The sequence below is a fragment of the Centruroides vittatus genome, unplaced genomic scaffold (genome assembly GCF_030686945.1).
Source record: "Centruroides vittatus isolate TY-2023 unplaced genomic scaffold, ASM3068694v2 contig_349, whole genome shotgun sequence".
Lineage (NCBI taxonomy): Eukaryota > Metazoa > Arthropoda > Arachnida > Scorpiones > Buthidae > Centruroides > Centruroides vittatus.
Window position 1 is genome coordinate 1343361 of NW_027122172.1, and position 17499 is coordinate 1360859.

Here is a 17499-nt window from a genome sequence, read left to right on the forward strand (position 1 = left end):
TAAATTAGTAATAATTATAATTTACATACAAATGAGAAAAATGCTATTAAAATGGTCAAATAATGAAATTTTAATGTAACATTAAATTTTTACAGAATTACATTCTTAAAATGTTACATTAAGATTATGAAGCTACAGTGGAGAGTCGTTAATCCGAACCCCGGTTATCCGAACGATTTTCAGTCGAACTGTGTCGTGCCGAATCGAACGTTTTGGATACTAGATTTACTTCTAAAGTATAATTTTCGTGTTTTTATATTCTTCAATATATTTATTTTGTTTGTACAAAATAAAGAAATAATTTTTAACGATACGATAGCCTCGATTATTATTATAAAACTTTTCGTTAGGCTTAAAATCGACAAAAATTCAACACGAAGCGACACGCGACGGAGAAAAATTTCAACGTCGGACAGGTTAATATATTTTTTCGTACACGATCGGTTATCCGAACAAATCACTAATTTGAACAACCCCAGTCCCCGATTGATTCGGATAAACGACTCTCTACTGTATATAGTTTTTATTAAAATTATATAAATGTTGATAGCTATTCATAATGCTTCATAAATCATTAATATTCTTAATTCTAAAGTCTTTTAGATGAAAACAAATAGATTAGTACTCACTACACCCTTTAACACAACTTCTACATCAGAATCGTCACTAGGATAAACAATTCCAGGACAATCAATTAGATAAATTCTTCTCATTAAAGTAATATACTGCCAAACCTATACAGGAAGTTTTAAAATTGGAATGCTATAATTTGTAATTTTAATAAATTTATATAGATTTTTATCTTTACTAAAATTAGAACATTATTTATGAATAAAATCACATTTAACATTACTAAAAATTTGTTACTTTATAGTCAGAAGATACATTTATTATTCATTTCCCATATTTTAGTAAATATTTATAAGCTTTCCTTTCAGTGAAATTTATTTATATATTAAAACATTATGAGATCAACTAATATTCCATTCAAATGTTAATTTATAATTTATAACAATCTTTATCTTAAAATAAATCTCAACAGCAAGAAAGCAATAACATTTTTCAGGAAGTTCTACAGCCCAATATCCTGAACTAGAAGAAACTATATAACAGAGCAAATAAAATGCTGAGAGAGAGCAAAGATTTGCTATAAACGGTAAATACATTTTCACCCATGCACAAGAACTAGTAAAGACTTCCAATATAGGACTGAAAGTGAGCAGAGGATAATTACAGGGATGACCAGAAGGGGCAAAAGGGAGCAAATTGCCCCGACAAGGAAGTAGAAGCTCCTGTAAACAACGTCAATAAATAAATAAACAGTATTTGAAAAATATTTACAAATTAAAATATTTCGTTAAATTTAACTAATTAAAAATTTTTTATATATTTTAACTTGTTTGAACAATTTTTGTCTTAAAATTAGTTGATTATATTTACATAAACATATTAGTTTTTTTTTTTTATTTATTTACTTAAAAAAAATAATTTTATTTTATTATTTATAAAACTTATTTACTTTCATAAACACTTTTCAACTGGAATACAAAATAAATTTTGGTGCACCTATATTGATTTCATTTTTTCCTTTCTTCATTTACTTCCTTTATTCTAATATAACAATTTAATTCATTATGACTACAGTATGTATTTTGTCCCAGACCTCCGTTACCCTCTGGGCAGTCCTGGATGGTTATGTCAATTTTTAAGAGAGAAGAAGACGACTTGAGGGGCCATAATGTCAAAAGAACAAATCATTTCAAGAAATACAAAAAAACTAGTAAGAAAGTTCTATGCAATCCTTTGCCAAAGGATTACACTGAATAATGAACTTTGCAAACTGCTCTTGTCAATGTACACTGGTCAATAAAAACCAATGTCTTTTACTGATTTTCATAAACATAAGAAATTTTTTACATTTTCTGTAAAAACAAGAAATAATTTTTAATACTGCAATCAATTCAGTAATAAAATCATACAAATATATAATGCAAATCTAACTCTAATTATTGTATATGATTTAAGGTGTAATTAGTAAGAGAAATGACATAATAACTGATACGGTAGAGGCATCGATTATCCGACCCCCGATCGACCGTCGCGTCGGTCGACCGACGGCGTTCTAGTCGGCAAATTCAAATGTCCGCTAGTGATGGGGCGCTACAATATTTGGTTACGTCTTGGCTACTTTAATATTATTTTTGTTAAATTTTTGCATGTTTTAGCTGGCAACACTGGCTCGACCATGAAAGGGAAGCCAGTATTTAAACGATTAAACGAGGCTTAATTTTATTTAACGAAGCTATCCAATTGCTGTTTTTTAAAACGTGTGCGAGATTTAGCGGCAAAAAACGAGTGTCAGCCGTGAAGCAAAAAAAATTTTGGACTTCTTTTTTAATGTATAGGCCTACTTTATGTAAAATATGTAACCCGAATATATATATTTTTTATATTTTTCAATATACAGTAAAGTACTGTATTTATTTTGTGCAAAATAGAGAAATAATTTTTAACGATACAATAGCGACGATTATTATTATTAAAAAAAAATTTTGTTAGGCTTAACATCGATGAAAATTCAACGCGAAGTAGTTAATAGCAATATACTAATATACTAATTACATGGGATATACTAATATACTATACTAATAATGTATTTTTTTCATACTTTTCGGTTATCCGACCAACTCCAGTCCCCGATTGAGTCGGATAATCGATGCTCTACTGTATATTAAAAATATTTACAAATTTTAAATATTTATAATTATTTAAAAATTGTAAAATAAATGTTAATACCTTTGTTTCTCCAGCAATAGGTGCAACATTACACACTTTTTTTGATCTCAGTGTATTAATAATAGAACTCTTTCCAACATTTGGATAACCAATAAAACCAACACTTATTTGCTTTTTATCTTGATGAAGCTATTAAAAAAATAATATTAAATTCATTATTATTTAAATTAATTATAATATATAATACACATATAACAACATATTTAAATATATTCAATAAAATTATTTCTAAATTTCTGTTATTCATTGTTCTTTACTTAAATCTGATATCAGAACAGTTCATTTCCAAAAATCTAGTAAAGTTTCAATTTTTTATATTTTTAAGCATTTTTAAAAGAATTTTTGAATATTTAAGACTATAGACTATATTTAAGTGGAGATTTGCTGAAACCTTCCATAAGCCAGTTTTCTAATTTCTTATAGAATCACAATGAACAGGTTTTATTAAACACACAAGAAGCAATTATTTATTCAAAAGGCATCATAAAATATATATCAACAAACAGTGCAGATCATCTCCTCAAGTGGATGAGACAAGCGATTAAAGGCTACGATTAGAGGCTACGTTTAGATGATCACGTGACTTTATTTGGCAGTAATGTGCTTATTTGTTTTTATACTTCAGGTCCCATCAGAGCATTCAGAAATTTTAGAACAAGGGATGTTCACATCTTTTCAGTGAGGCTTGTACTGTACTGAAGTACTGTAGTGACTTGTAAATATACTGTATTTATTGATTATTTGATAGAACAATACAACTGATAATATGTATTGTGTACTTTCAATTCTTATAAGTAGAGTAAGTTCATTATTACATTATTTTTAAAGTTTTCAAGTATAACAAAATATCATTAACAATCTCCTAGTGATGTTGTTACTTAAGATAAAGGAGCATGGCACAGAAATCCTGAGAGTGCTCTCTTAAGCAGACTTGACTAATTGTTTTTGTATTAAAGTATGCAAAATTATGAAAAAATATCTATTATTTTAAATATTTTCAATATTAATACCAACATTAACTTTTCGACATTCAATTTTTTTTAACTATCTATTGTCTGTTATGAGAGTATTCATCACTCTAGGCATATATATTCCTTCCTCACTGTCTCTATTAACACCATTAAATGACAGTGATTGAAAATAAAAGCAATGATAAAAATGTTATTTAAATGTAATGTAATGTAGAGAAAAATAAAATATATTACAATAAATAAAAATAGATAAAACTTCATTTTATCAATTAATTACTAAATTTCATTGTCATTACATAAATTTTTCTAATCGCATTGTTTATCATAACAACATAATACAATACCATACAGCCCCTATTACGATTTATAATATTATTTTAATTTTTCATGGTCGTAAATTGAAAATGTTTACAACATACTGTATATAATAATAATAATAAATAAGAATAATGTTTGACCAACACTGTATTTCATCAACAATGGAGTTATTGAAATGATTTATGATCATTAAAGAATGACTATAAATTATTTCAAATTTTTTGATAATTAATGTAACCAACAGATACCACTATATCTTAGCACAGTTCATTTTCTTAAATAATACATTTATTTAAGAATCAGAAATTTTTGATAAAAATTCTTATGTTTTGTGTTTGCATATTAAAATATAGTGAAACTGGGGTAACTTGAAGCTGCATTTGCTCAAAGTCATTTTCTTTCCCCGAATGTCTAGCATAGGGATTTACATGTTAAATCAAACTGGTTAACTTATTCATTGAACTTTTAAACTCAAATGGGTTTTGAGTTAAAAAGTATTTTCATAAACTCTCTGGAATTTTAATTTTCAATTAAACAAAATAATCAATGTCCAACTATCAAATAAACTAATCACAAACTTTCTATAAAATGCAGGAACCACATATGACTAAAACTAAACATTGTGTCATGTGATGGCAGGTCAGGTGGTGGCTTCAAGACATGCATCTGACTTAGATACTATAACTGTCATTCATGCCTGCTTTTTTCAAACTGTTTTTTGTTTTATTTGACTACTGATGGATTTTTCTGACTAGCTGTTGTAATAAATAAATGGATTTTCAATAAATTAATTTAAAAAAAAACAATTATAGTCTGATTCTATGTAAAAATTTTAATCTTTGCAGCAAAATTTTAAAAATATAACAATCATAATGATCAACAATCATTCATAATAATTTTATCACAAAAAACCACTCTTTAAAGTGGTTTTTTGTGATAAAAAATAAAAAACAGATTGAATCTAGGTATAAAATAGTTCAATTTAAAAAATCCTTACTAAATACTTAGAAGTGAATGGATTGACCATTCAGGAAAGCATTTCTCAGGCTTATTTAACCATTTGGTTAAGTGCTTTGAATTTCTGGAGAACACCCAGAGATTTACATTGACACGACAATTCTACTTAATAAGACCCATAAAATAGTATATAAATAGTTTATTATGGGTCAGCAATAAACCAATGCATAAAATCCTGATTTTTAGCATTGGTTTATTGGCAAAGATTTAAAGTTTTCCTCCGACCAATTTGAGTTAATCAAGTTCCATTGTATTGTATAGTTTTTATTGGGTCGTTTGGAAAGTAATTTCGTTTTTTTATTACTAGAGGAATTAGTCGTATTTTTACCAGTCAATTTCATTTTAAACCACATTTTCATTATATATTTTAACATCTGACATTTTAAGGCTTATTTGTAAAAAATTTTGTTTCATTCTGTACAATTGTTTTTTTTTTTTTCGGTGTCCCATCAAATATGGAAAATCGAAAGTATCGTTTTCGACATATTTTGCTTTTTTATTACCAAAAAATCAAAATGCCGTTCAAGCAAGAAAAAAATTGTGGTACATGTTTGGAGAAGATGTGTTGAGAGAAAGACAGTGCCAAAACTGGTTCACAAAATTTAGTTCTAGCAATTTCAATATTGAAGATGCACAATGTTCTGGATGGTCAGTTGAAGCCAATGAAGACAAAATAAAGGTACTGATTGAAGCAAACTGCTGAATCGTGAAACATGTGGCATCACTAAGAGATTAAATTTGTTGAATTTAACCATTTATGATTACTTGAAATGAATTTGTTTTGTTTCAAAGTTCGATATATGGGTTCCACATGCTCTTAAAGAGAGATGCTCTCTTTGGTGGGATTTTAAGAAATTTTTTTTTGTTTGAGCTTTTATCAGACAATTTAACAATTGATTCGAAAGTGTACTGCCGTCGAGTAAACAAATTAAGTAATATCATAAAACAGAAAAGGCCAGAATTGATCAACAAAAAAGATGTAGTGTTTTACCATGATAATGCGAAATTTCACACAAATTTGGTAACTTGTCAGAAACTGTTACAGCTTGGATGAGATGTACTACCACACCAACCATATTTGCCAGATCTGGAACCTTCGAATTATTACTTGTTCCAGTCTTTACAAAATTTTTTAAACAGTAAAACTGTAAGGAGTCAATGTCCCATCATTATTTTATGTTTTTGGTGTTATTTTTAGTTAATTATTTTCTTTTCGGGGTCTTTTTATTTAAGGACAAACTCCTAAACCCTTATGTGAAAAAAAATTCAAAAAGCAGATACAACTTTATCTGTGACTGTCCTGTGACACAAACCAATGTAAATTAGCTCAGTGCAGCTCTGCACTGCTCTTCGAATAAAAGACGGATCGTCCATTACCGCACGTGGTGTAATTCCTAACGACGACCGTTGGCGACACGTCAAGGAAATGCGATTAAGCGGAAGCAATGTATACCGTGGTTGAGTATTTCTTTTGAGGAGGAGATTGGATCTTAGCTTGTCTTATTATAAGAAATAAGACTTTCATTTGTTTAATTGTTTACTCCTTGCTTTTTTTTATTACTTGACTAGTTGACATTTTTTTAAATTATACTAACTTTGGTTATAATTAATCATTTGTTGTTATTGTTCAACCTAATAAATATCTATTGTTGATTTCTTAAGTGTTTTGAATTTATATTTCTTTTGGTTCCCACAAAGTCCAGGGCTAGTACTTTTAATTAAATTTGAACCCTAACTTGTGTGACTCCGCCTTGTTTAGTCATGCGGTGAGTTACAAAACATTTACTTCAAATGAGGATGTCAAAAATCACTTGGTTCAGTTTTTTATAAGCAAAGATCAAAACTTTTATGAATGTGGAATCATACTACTACCAGAAAGATGGAAACAGGTATTTGACCAAAATGGTCAATATATTATTCAATAAAATATTTATATAAGAAAATTGTTTTTTCCCATTGAAAAAAAAACGAAATTACTTTCCGAACAACCCAATATTTATAATTATAAAGCTTTAAATAAAATTAAATAAAATCATTTGTTTTGAGACATAAATTAATAAATCAATTGCAAACCTTTGCGAACTGTCTGAGCAGATCAATCAAAGCCCCTTTTCCAAAAGGATTTGTCAAACTTGAATGAAAAGCCATTGTAGGATATTCAGACGATAAAACTGTTACCCATCGTTGCTAGAAATTAAAATATTTAATTAGCGTTAATTAAATAATCATATATAATTAGCTCATTTTCAAATAAATTTATGTAATGGTCTTTATTTTATATATCTGCATAGATCATCTTTAGGCGCATCTTAGATGCATATTTTGAAATCAGTTTTATAAAAATAATATTTTAAATTAAGATAAACTTCTGATTGTCAACTATTTGGAATTATTATAGGTTAAATTCTTAAAAGTTTAACACCCGAACAAATGAAAGATTTCTAAAATTCTAAAGTTTTCAGCCTATTCATAGGCCATCTTCAGGTAACCCAACCATTGAAAAACATTCCAACATAACACATGATATGTAAATTAATATAATAACTTATTACTGTATTATTTAACTCTTCTTGGTTTAAAATAAAATAAATTACACTTCAAACCAACTTTTGAATATATAATAACTACACTTAAGTGTTGTGGTGTTACCAATATCAACTTTTAGCATATGAAAACGTTCCCTAGTACTTTCAGTACATAAAGTTACCGTCATCGGCCGAATATCAAATACAACTATCAAATTATACATTTTCGAACAATATTTAAAATTAAATATAGCACATGGATGGAATATAAAATGAATCTGAATAAAAATGATGTTTTAAAAATATACTGTAATAACGCCACAACACTTAAGTGTAGTTATTACATGTCTTCTTGGTTTACATAAAATAATACTAAAATTTTAACTTCATTGTTATTTAAAATGAAGATTATCTTTTTTGTAAATATAATAAAAATTAATTACATGTTATAACTTTTTACTATATAATAAAAACTAACAATGCTAGCCAATAATTTTACAATTCACTTTTTTTACATTCTAATACACTACAATTGAGAATCTGAAGCTGAGACAAAAAGTCTCAATGAATGTTTCATCTATACATAGATTTGAATCAATCTTTCAAGTGCTTATTTTTGGGCTAAGTCAATTTAATACAAAGTTATTTATATTAAATAAATTTTACAAATGAAAAATAGAACTTGATAAAATAAAAACTCTATCAAACTTTACTTTAATTCATACAAAAAAAGAAATATATTTTAATTATGCTTCCAGTCAAAAATGCTTTCTTTTAATATATTTAAAATAAAACATATTTATGCATAAATTATAAGATTTGATGTTTTCTAGAAAAATTATCACCAACATTTTTCAGTTTCTTTTATTTCTGAATACAAACTGTAAGAAAAATCTTAAAACATGAAATGGCGAATATTTCATTAATCAAAAACTTCTACATTCAATTCAGTTCGCCAGAAAATGTCAATCAAATAAAAAAAGCTTAAAAATAATACCTTAAACATTTCATTTTAATAGTTTTGGTAGCTGATCATTTTTCTGTGTTTGTATTTTTATTAATTTCTAATTAATTTTAAATTATTTAGGGTATTTGATTAATTTTTAAAAATAAATTATAACTGTAACAATTTATAAAATAATTTAGTAAATATAATAATAAGCTTAATTACTTACAGTGACCCAAGTTGGTACAAGATCACATTTATTTAAAACAAAAATAAGATGTTTATGTGGTTTTTCTTTTCTTAGAAAATTCTCGACGTGTCGAGAACGTGTTCCTAGTGGATTTCTTGCGTCGAGAACTTGTATTACGACGTCGGACGAATCGATTACCTATAAAAAAAATTATATTAATATTTTTGTAATTAAAAAGTTAGAAAACAAATATCTAAATCAATTCTAAAAAGTCAGATTTATGTATTCAATTACAACTAGATAACAAAATAACTGCATTATTTCATTGTAATCTAATAAAAATACAGATTACTTACTGTATTTAAATTTAACATTATTTAAATTGTTTTGTTGTGAGTCAGTTATAAAAAATTAATACTTAGTTTAGTAGTATTTTTATACTATAATTAAGTTTTAAAAATTTTTATTTTCCTAGTTGTTATAGAATACGACGGGAAAGGTACGGCAATCGGTGAAATTTCGACTGCCATTTTTTGCATTTGTCAATATTTTTACATTCGAGACAAAATGTAAAAAAAACTTACAGAGGTGGAGTCACGTGTCATATCTCAAGTTTGATTGGACTTTAAAAATTTTACTCTTTATTGGCATTTACAATATTTTTAAAAACTCATCTCTAACTTTAAAATTAAGCCTTTTTATAATAATTAATAATATAAAAATTATTTTATAATAAAATCTCATATAACATACACGGTTTTAACTTTGTCTTAATTGCTAATTGTTTTAATGTTTTTTAAACAAATTTACTCCATTAAAGCTTTTGTTATTACTTAAATTTTATATCCTAGTATAACTGAAAATTATCACACTTCCTAATGATCCCCTTAACCTCCTGTTTGAGTGCCAGGAAAGTCAAACAAGTCTTTTCATCTTCTTATATACATTATTATTATTATTTACTATTTTAGTTTATTAAAGTCAAAAAATTCTATTTTCATTTAATCTCTAATAGCATAAAAATCTTAGAAGTAATATCTTAAGTATTATATTTATTCAAAAGAGGCAATAATAGTTGCAATTGGTCATTTTTCTTTATTCATATTTTTATTAAATATTCCTTAGTGATAATTTAATTAATATTTTCATTTGGTTTAAAATTGTTAATAATATCAAATAAATTGAATTTAATAAATTCAGAAGAATGTCTTACTGCATATAAAATAACCCTGAAAATTAAAACATGTTCCAGTAGTAGTAGATTTTATGGCATCCTTATTAAAATAAATGCCCTTTAAAGCAAACACTCCAAATATACGTAGCTCTCAATGACAATGTCTTTAAAATATTTTCAAAGAAATTGATAATACGTTGTTAAATTGAGATTTACATTCTAATAACTATATCAAATGGTTATTTACCAGATTAGAATGCAGTCATTAAATCATTTAATTAATTTTAAATTATATTTAATGAACTTTCTAAGTATATAATTTTTTATAGTCATAAGTTTAAATCAGTGGTTCCCAAACTTGGTTCACAGCAAACTTAGTCTCTTAGCAAATTTATCATGACATTCCTAAGCCAAAAGAATAATAGCTTCATTTATTTAGTAGTTGAGTCCAAATAGTTTAATAGCTATTTATATCCTAACAATTTAGTAGCTTATTTGAAATAACAATACACGCAAATTGAGAAAATCCATTATTTATACTTCATTTTTAAATAATTACAGTTACAAAAGAAATGTGCACGTATGTTGGATACTGCACAGCTTCATAAACCTTGGAATCAGACTGGAGACTACCAACCTCATTTCCTGTTTCATACTGATTTTCTCATAGCACTTGATAAAATGACAGCAACTAATGAAATCCAGTTTTACAGTTATGATGTCACAAATAACATTATGATTCAGTGAGCTTTAGCACTTACAAGCAGATATTTATCTTTTGCTGATATCCAAACTCAGTTTCCTCTATGCTGCTAAATTTTATTACTGAAGAGGGATAATTCAGAAGAAGAATTCAGGTAGAATCTTAGCATTGAACAGATTTTATATCCAAGAAAACTTTTCCACATCTCCTAAAAAGTATTTTTCAAACCAGTCACTGAATTTGTCAAGATGCTTTTCAGAAATAGATTTAAGTTGGTGGGTCAAACTAACTTCATTAGGTGTAGCAAACTGCTACAACACGAGAAAACAGTCTTTGTCATCATTGTCATTCGGTTTTCTTCTATATAGTAGAAACTTTTCTGAATGCTAAAGTCTCCGAGTTTCCAAATGTTCGTGTTGTTGCCTTAGAGAGAGATTCGACACATTCGGGATTTTGAAAATATCAGTTACCGTCTTCTGCAACTTGAAGTTCTAATTTCCCTGGAAAATTTGGAATACTTTACATTTCCTCTAAGAGTTTGCTCGCTTGTTGGTACTCGAGGAGCCGCAGTGCACAGTTTGGGAATTGCCGATTTAAATTATTTTTATTCGTTAACTTACGTAATTGTGTCGACACAAGTATTTCTCTATCAAAGTAAACAGTATCTAAGATAATTATAAGCTTTCAACTTATATATTCATAATGATAAAAACTGAAGTAATATTTCAATTCACCCACCTTGTATAATTCATTCCAGATTCTCTTAGACTGACCTTTAAACATTATCATTTCTCTAGGTTCTTGTTTTAGTTTTTCATTCTCATTTACTAAATCTTTATCATTTTCTTCAGAATAATTATTTGTGGACTTTTCAATTTCAGCTACTAGACTCTAAATATAAATTTATTTACATTAGCATTTATATATCTATTTAGTCTATTCAGTAATTTTTAGAAAAATAAATAAATAAATATATATATATATATATATATTAATAATTATAGATTAAGATAATTGTTTTGAAAGTTGCTATAACATGTAACAATTCTGAATATATTTCCCACCGCTTGAAGTGGACAGCAAATTGCCTTTGTAATTTGACATTTAAACAAGATTCAATTAAAACAAGATTTTTACAGCTGAAAAAATAAATAATATACTGTATATATATTTTAATTATATATGCTACGTATACTTTTCAGTATATTCACATTCCTAATGCAAAATTGATGTTTTCGTAATTAATCATATTCTTCACTATACGACGACCGAGTTAAAATACGGTACGGCCGCCGGCACGTACCTCCAAACAGCAGACAAACTTCTCGATCCCGACGGGGTGTTCGCTATTCAGAAATTACACTGTATATATTTATTAATCTGTAAAAATTTATAAGTCTTACATAAAGTAAGCAATAATTTAAAAGTTATTTTTCAATGAAGTAATCTTTACTTCGGGATCTTACTATAGTTGGAAAGCATCTTTTCTGAATCTCACATTTGAAATTACAAAATATACATTTTTTCTTTACATTTGACTTTGCTACATTTAAGTTAGAAAAAAATAAAAATCTGCTTGCAATTTTTAAGAATAAGTGAATTTTTTTCCTTTCTAATACAATTAACCACATAAAAGATGCTACACTCCGCGACAATAGTATAACCCACCCCTCTAATTTTTTATATTTACGGTAAAACTAAATATAAGTAAATAAATTCCTAACTGTGCCAGCATTGTTCACTTGATTCTAGAACTATGGTATATATATAGTTACGTTCCGATGTTGCTTTGTTACGCAGCGGCGAAGTTATTGGTTTGATAGCGCGACAAAAGTATAACCCATTCGTCTCATTGGCTCAAGCAGCTCGGTGCACTGGACATGTCAATTCATACTTGTTTCGTGTCACTCGTAAGTTTTTATGCATAAATAAATTGTTTAAGTTAATAATTGTCTATTTTTTATTTAAAATGCCACGGGGAAAACACTTAAATGAAACTGAAATTGATATAATTAAAAAATTACATTCTGAAAATTATTCTAAGGTCAAAATTGCAAAAATCATCAACAGAAGTCATCGTGTTGTGCGAAATTTTTTAAAAGATCCCGAAAACTATGGTAAGAAAAAAAGGACAGGTCGACCGAGAGCAACTACACCACGAGAAAGAAGATCAATTTTAAGAGTTGCGTCCAATTCTACGCTTACCGCAAGACAAATCGCAGCGGAGGCTGGTGTTGATACGAATTTAAGGAATGTTCAACGTATTATACGCGAGTGTGAACATTTAAAACGTAAGAAATTAACAAAAAAACCGCCGTTGTCTAATAAACATAAAGTAGTTAGATTACAATTTGCAAAAGATCATGTTTAATGGAAAAAAAAAGTGGCGAAAAGTTATTTTTTCTGATGAAAAGAAGTTCAATTTAGATGGACCTGATGGTTTTAATTACTATTTTCATGATTTAAGAAAAGATAATTTTATATTGAGCCGTCGACAAGCCGGAGGTGGTAGTGTAATGATATGGTCTGGTATTGGATACTCAGGTAAAATGGATATTAAGTTCTGTTCTGGAAAAATAAATAGTAAACGATATATAGAAGTAATAAACGAGCAAATTAACTCTCATGCAATGCGAATTGCTGGTCCTAATTTCATTTTTCAACAAGATAATGCCAGTATCCATCGTGCAAAGGTAGTTAGAGACTACTTTACTGAAAAAAATATTCAAGTTCTTGAATGGCCAGCGTATTCTCCTGACTTGAACATAATTGAGAATTGTTGGGGAAATTTATCACGAGCTGTCTATCGTGGATCAAGACAATTTACTTCTGTTGAAGAGTTAAAGAAGGTGATAGTTGACGAGTGGCAAAATATAAATCAAGACATAATTAAAAAGCTATATGACAGTTTACCGGACCGAATGATTGAGGTGATAAGTAAAAGTGGTGGATCTACTAAATATTAATCTATATGAATGATTATTGTTTGTTATATTTTTCTGGAATTTTTATTTAAATTTCATTACCTGGGTTATACTTTTGTCGCACTGCAAAACTCAATATCATTTGTATTTGGTTAATTATGCATTTAATAAATAATGTATTGGTAGTATAATAAACTTACTAACACCCAAATTTTGTGTATTAGTAATATATTAATATAACTATAATTCTTTATCAGATATGAAAAAATTAGGGGGGTGGGTTATACTTTTGTCGCGGAATGCAATTCATTTACAGAGATCCTTTTTATACATCATCGGATACCTTTTCAATTCCAAAGAATTAAACAACCACAAGTAATATAAACTCTCACACAATTGACCTATTAATTCAAAATTTCATTTTATGATTTTGCAGTTCTAAAACAAATTTTCAGTAGAACACTTTCAAATTCAAAATATATTTCCTGTAGAACCTTTGAAAATTTGTTTTAGAACAAGTTTTAGAACAATATATGTAATCACCTTTTCAAAGTTACAAAAATTTTTAATTAAATTAAAATTTATAAACAACAAATCTTCACACCTTTATTCTCACGAGTTTTTTAGAGAGCAAAACTTTTGTTAATCATGCAATCCCATTTATTGACTATTGCCAGTTCTTTAACTATTCTTGTTGGCATATTCCTTTTTTCTGGTATGATTATCCTAGCCTCACACTATTCTTCTAGCTCTTATTCAATAACTATCTGTCACTTTCAATTTTCTTTCTAGATAACATTTTCTATATTTCCTGTATTTCTAAGCAAATTTTTATAAATTAATTTATAAACAACAAATCTTCACACCTTTATTCTCACGAGTTTTTTAGAGAGCAAAACTTTTGTTAATCATGCAATCCCATTTATTGACTATTGCCAGTTCTTTAACTATTCTTGTTGGCATATTCCTTTTTTCTGGTATGATTATCCTAGCCTCACCTACTTCCATTGCGGTTCTGCTCTGTTATTCAAATAAACATATTCTGCCAAGGCTATATTAATTTTTCCTTTCTTAAAGAATCCTTTGTTCTCACTTATTCTTTGATTTAGGGATCTGAGAGTTCTCCCTACATATGCTTTCCTTCCTCCCACTCCATCTTTTATTGATATTGAACAGACTCCACTCCTCTTTTCTTTCTTTCTAGCATCCTCGTTATGAATTCTTCGAAAGACTGATCCTTTCCTTACAGATATAATCTCGAGAGTTCCTTTTCCATTATTAGTATGTTTCTTTAGACGTTTCGTGGAACTTCTAAGTGACTTTAAACTTCTCCCCTTATTCCATTTTTACTTTCCTGTCTGTTATATTTAACGGAGGGAAGTATGGCAATTGGTCAAAAAATGACCCCCTAAGATTTTTATATTTTAGGATTGGGGACCTTGAAATGTCGAGAAATGCAAAAAAATTTGGGGGTTTTCTGTTTGTATGGATGTTAGTGTGTCTGTGCATAAGTGTATGTGTATGTGTGTGGGGAGAGGCACAATTCTGTTCACCCTCTTTGGAGCTTAATAACTCCTGTGGTTTTTGTCAAAAATTTCTGATATTTTGCAGAGAGGTTTGTTTATTAGTGGGATTGATACTATTAAATTTTGGTGATTAAAGTTTGAGGGAGTGAGTAGATAAAGGGCTATCTCCAATACGTTTGGACTTAATGACGATTTTACTCATTATTAGTATTTACAATTTTTTATAAAATCCATCCCTACTCTCAAAATTAAGCTTTTTGCCATTTTGTAATAGTTAAAAATATAAAAAGTTTTTAAATAAAATATGATAACAGATGATGTCACCAAATGTTGGAAAAGTTAAACAACTTGCTAGACTTTTTGTTGTTATTTCTATCTCCTTGCCTTATCTTCTCATACAGATTTTTGAGGAGCTTTTTTCGGTATCCATTTGCAAAATTTATAAAGATATGCTTGTTCTTGTCCTACTTCAATTCATTCATTACGTTCTTTGAAACATGGACCAGAATGCTGACATTTTGTAAGTAAACTTGCCATAGGTGTGGTAGTGAATGCACATTGGGCAATTGATTTCCTGTATACTGATGTTTGTATATAGTGAGTTTCATTAATACATATTGCAAATTCCTAGGTACAGTATAATACTTTATTGTTCCAGTAATAATGTAACTCTGTATTGGTTGTCATTAATCTTATCAATAAAACTTTAGTATCCTTTTAGGTTTTTCTAAAGGATTAAAACCTTCACCATGTATCTAACATGAGTAATAATTCTTCCTTATACTGTTCAATTATAGGTGGTTCAACAAACTGCAAATACAGTTTGGCAAAGTCACTGACTATGAATGATCCTATAGGTGCCCCTTTTGTTTGAAGGTAGAAACCATCCCCAAACTTGAAATAAGATGAATAAACAATTATGTGATATATGTATAACATGTGTAAAATATAATAATACTTATTCTTACTATCAATAAATAAAGCTGAGATCTACACAAAGCTGTAAATAATTAATTTTTTAGCAATTCATAGATAAAAATTTGCAATAATAATGAGGAAAATATTACATTACAAAATTTGAAAAAAAAATCTAGTCATTACTGAAAAAATTTAGTCATTACTTTGTAATGTCATATGTTTGCATTAGCACTTTCTTAGAACATATTTCTAATTAAACAAGCTTCCAAATATAGAATATGACAGCAGATAAGCTCTCAAATAAGGCCTGTCATGGAAATAATTTGCATTTCAATAAATTTTACAAAAGTTTTAAAAGATGTTTTGTTACTTTCAATTTTTTATTTAACTTACATCACACAAACTACCATTTTATTTGCAAAGAATGTTTGAAGTTTAATAATAAAAGATTAATTAAGGACATATCGCTAATGGTCAATTAAAATATAGCGATAATTTAGCTTTTACTGTTTTATACTGAAGTATCCTGGAAATTTAATGGAAGAAGTAACTCTAATAATTAAATACGTAAAAAAAAATTATTATTATTATTATTATTTACTAAAAGTAACTCTGTTATGAACCCTGCTACAGTTAATTATATTTAAAACACCATAAATTTAATTAATCAGTTTATAAACAATTAATAAAGAATTAATTAGATATTTTTACGTGAAACAAATTTTTAATTTTTTATTTATTTTATTTATTTATATAATACTACTTACTTCAAGATCTATGACATTTACATTTGGGCGTTTCCTTTGTGCTTTTGGTCCAAACGTTCTTGTAAAGCTTTCAGTTTCAAGTATATGAACTCTCTTATTCTATATTAGAACGATAAATACATAACGAACAATTACGAAAGATAATATTTAAATATATCCGAGCATTGTTTAATACGAATGCAGAATGTAAAATGAAAAATATGGTTTATAATAATTTTTAATTTTAAAGAATATAATGAAACTTAAACTAAAAAAAAAATAATTTAATTATAGCATAAGCTGAACAAAATAAAAAGTTAATACATGTAAACTCTTTATGGGAAGAATATCCATTTTATTAATTAACTAAGAGAATTCTAACATTTTGTTTTGCTCGTTTTCATTTATAGCAAAAACACATGTCATTTTTGTTTGAGTGATCAGAACTTGGATGGATATCGTGATTGCTAACTGTGTAGTGTTTTTTTAGCTGGCATAAAGTTAATGCTAGCTAGACTTAATTGTTTCATTCAATTTTTTCAAACATATTTTATAAAAAACTTTTATAAGATTATTAAAAGTGAAAGGAACTCTTAATCAAATGATTAGGCTAGATTAATTATTGAACTAGAATTTAGTTAATGAATTATTCAATGAATATATTACATCATTTGTACTACACTTTTCCAGAATAGTCTAAATTAATTCGTTTCTTTCAAAACTTAACATAATTACAGTCAAACCT

The 17499-nt window shown here is 27.6% G+C and overlaps 1 protein-coding gene across 1 annotated transcript in view; it reads right to left on the reverse strand.

Moving 5' to 3' along the window:
• Positions 1 to 17499, reverse strand: part of Ns2 (nucleostemin 2) — a 52727-nt gene that overhangs the window by 22022 nt on the left and 13206 nt on the right. The window contains exons 6-11 of the mRNA XM_067269260.1: positions 16776 to 16874; positions 11379 to 11531; positions 8803 to 8961; positions 7176 to 7289; positions 2797 to 2925; positions 630 to 734 (exon numbers count right to left, since the gene is read on the reverse strand). Of these exons, the coding sequence (XP_067125361.1) occupies positions 630 to 734; positions 2797 to 2925; positions 7176 to 7289; positions 8803 to 8961; positions 11379 to 11531; positions 16776 to 16874 (759 nt within the window). The remainder of the gene's footprint in view (positions 1 to 629; positions 735 to 2796; positions 2926 to 7175; positions 7290 to 8802; positions 8962 to 11378; positions 11532 to 16775; positions 16875 to 17499) is intronic.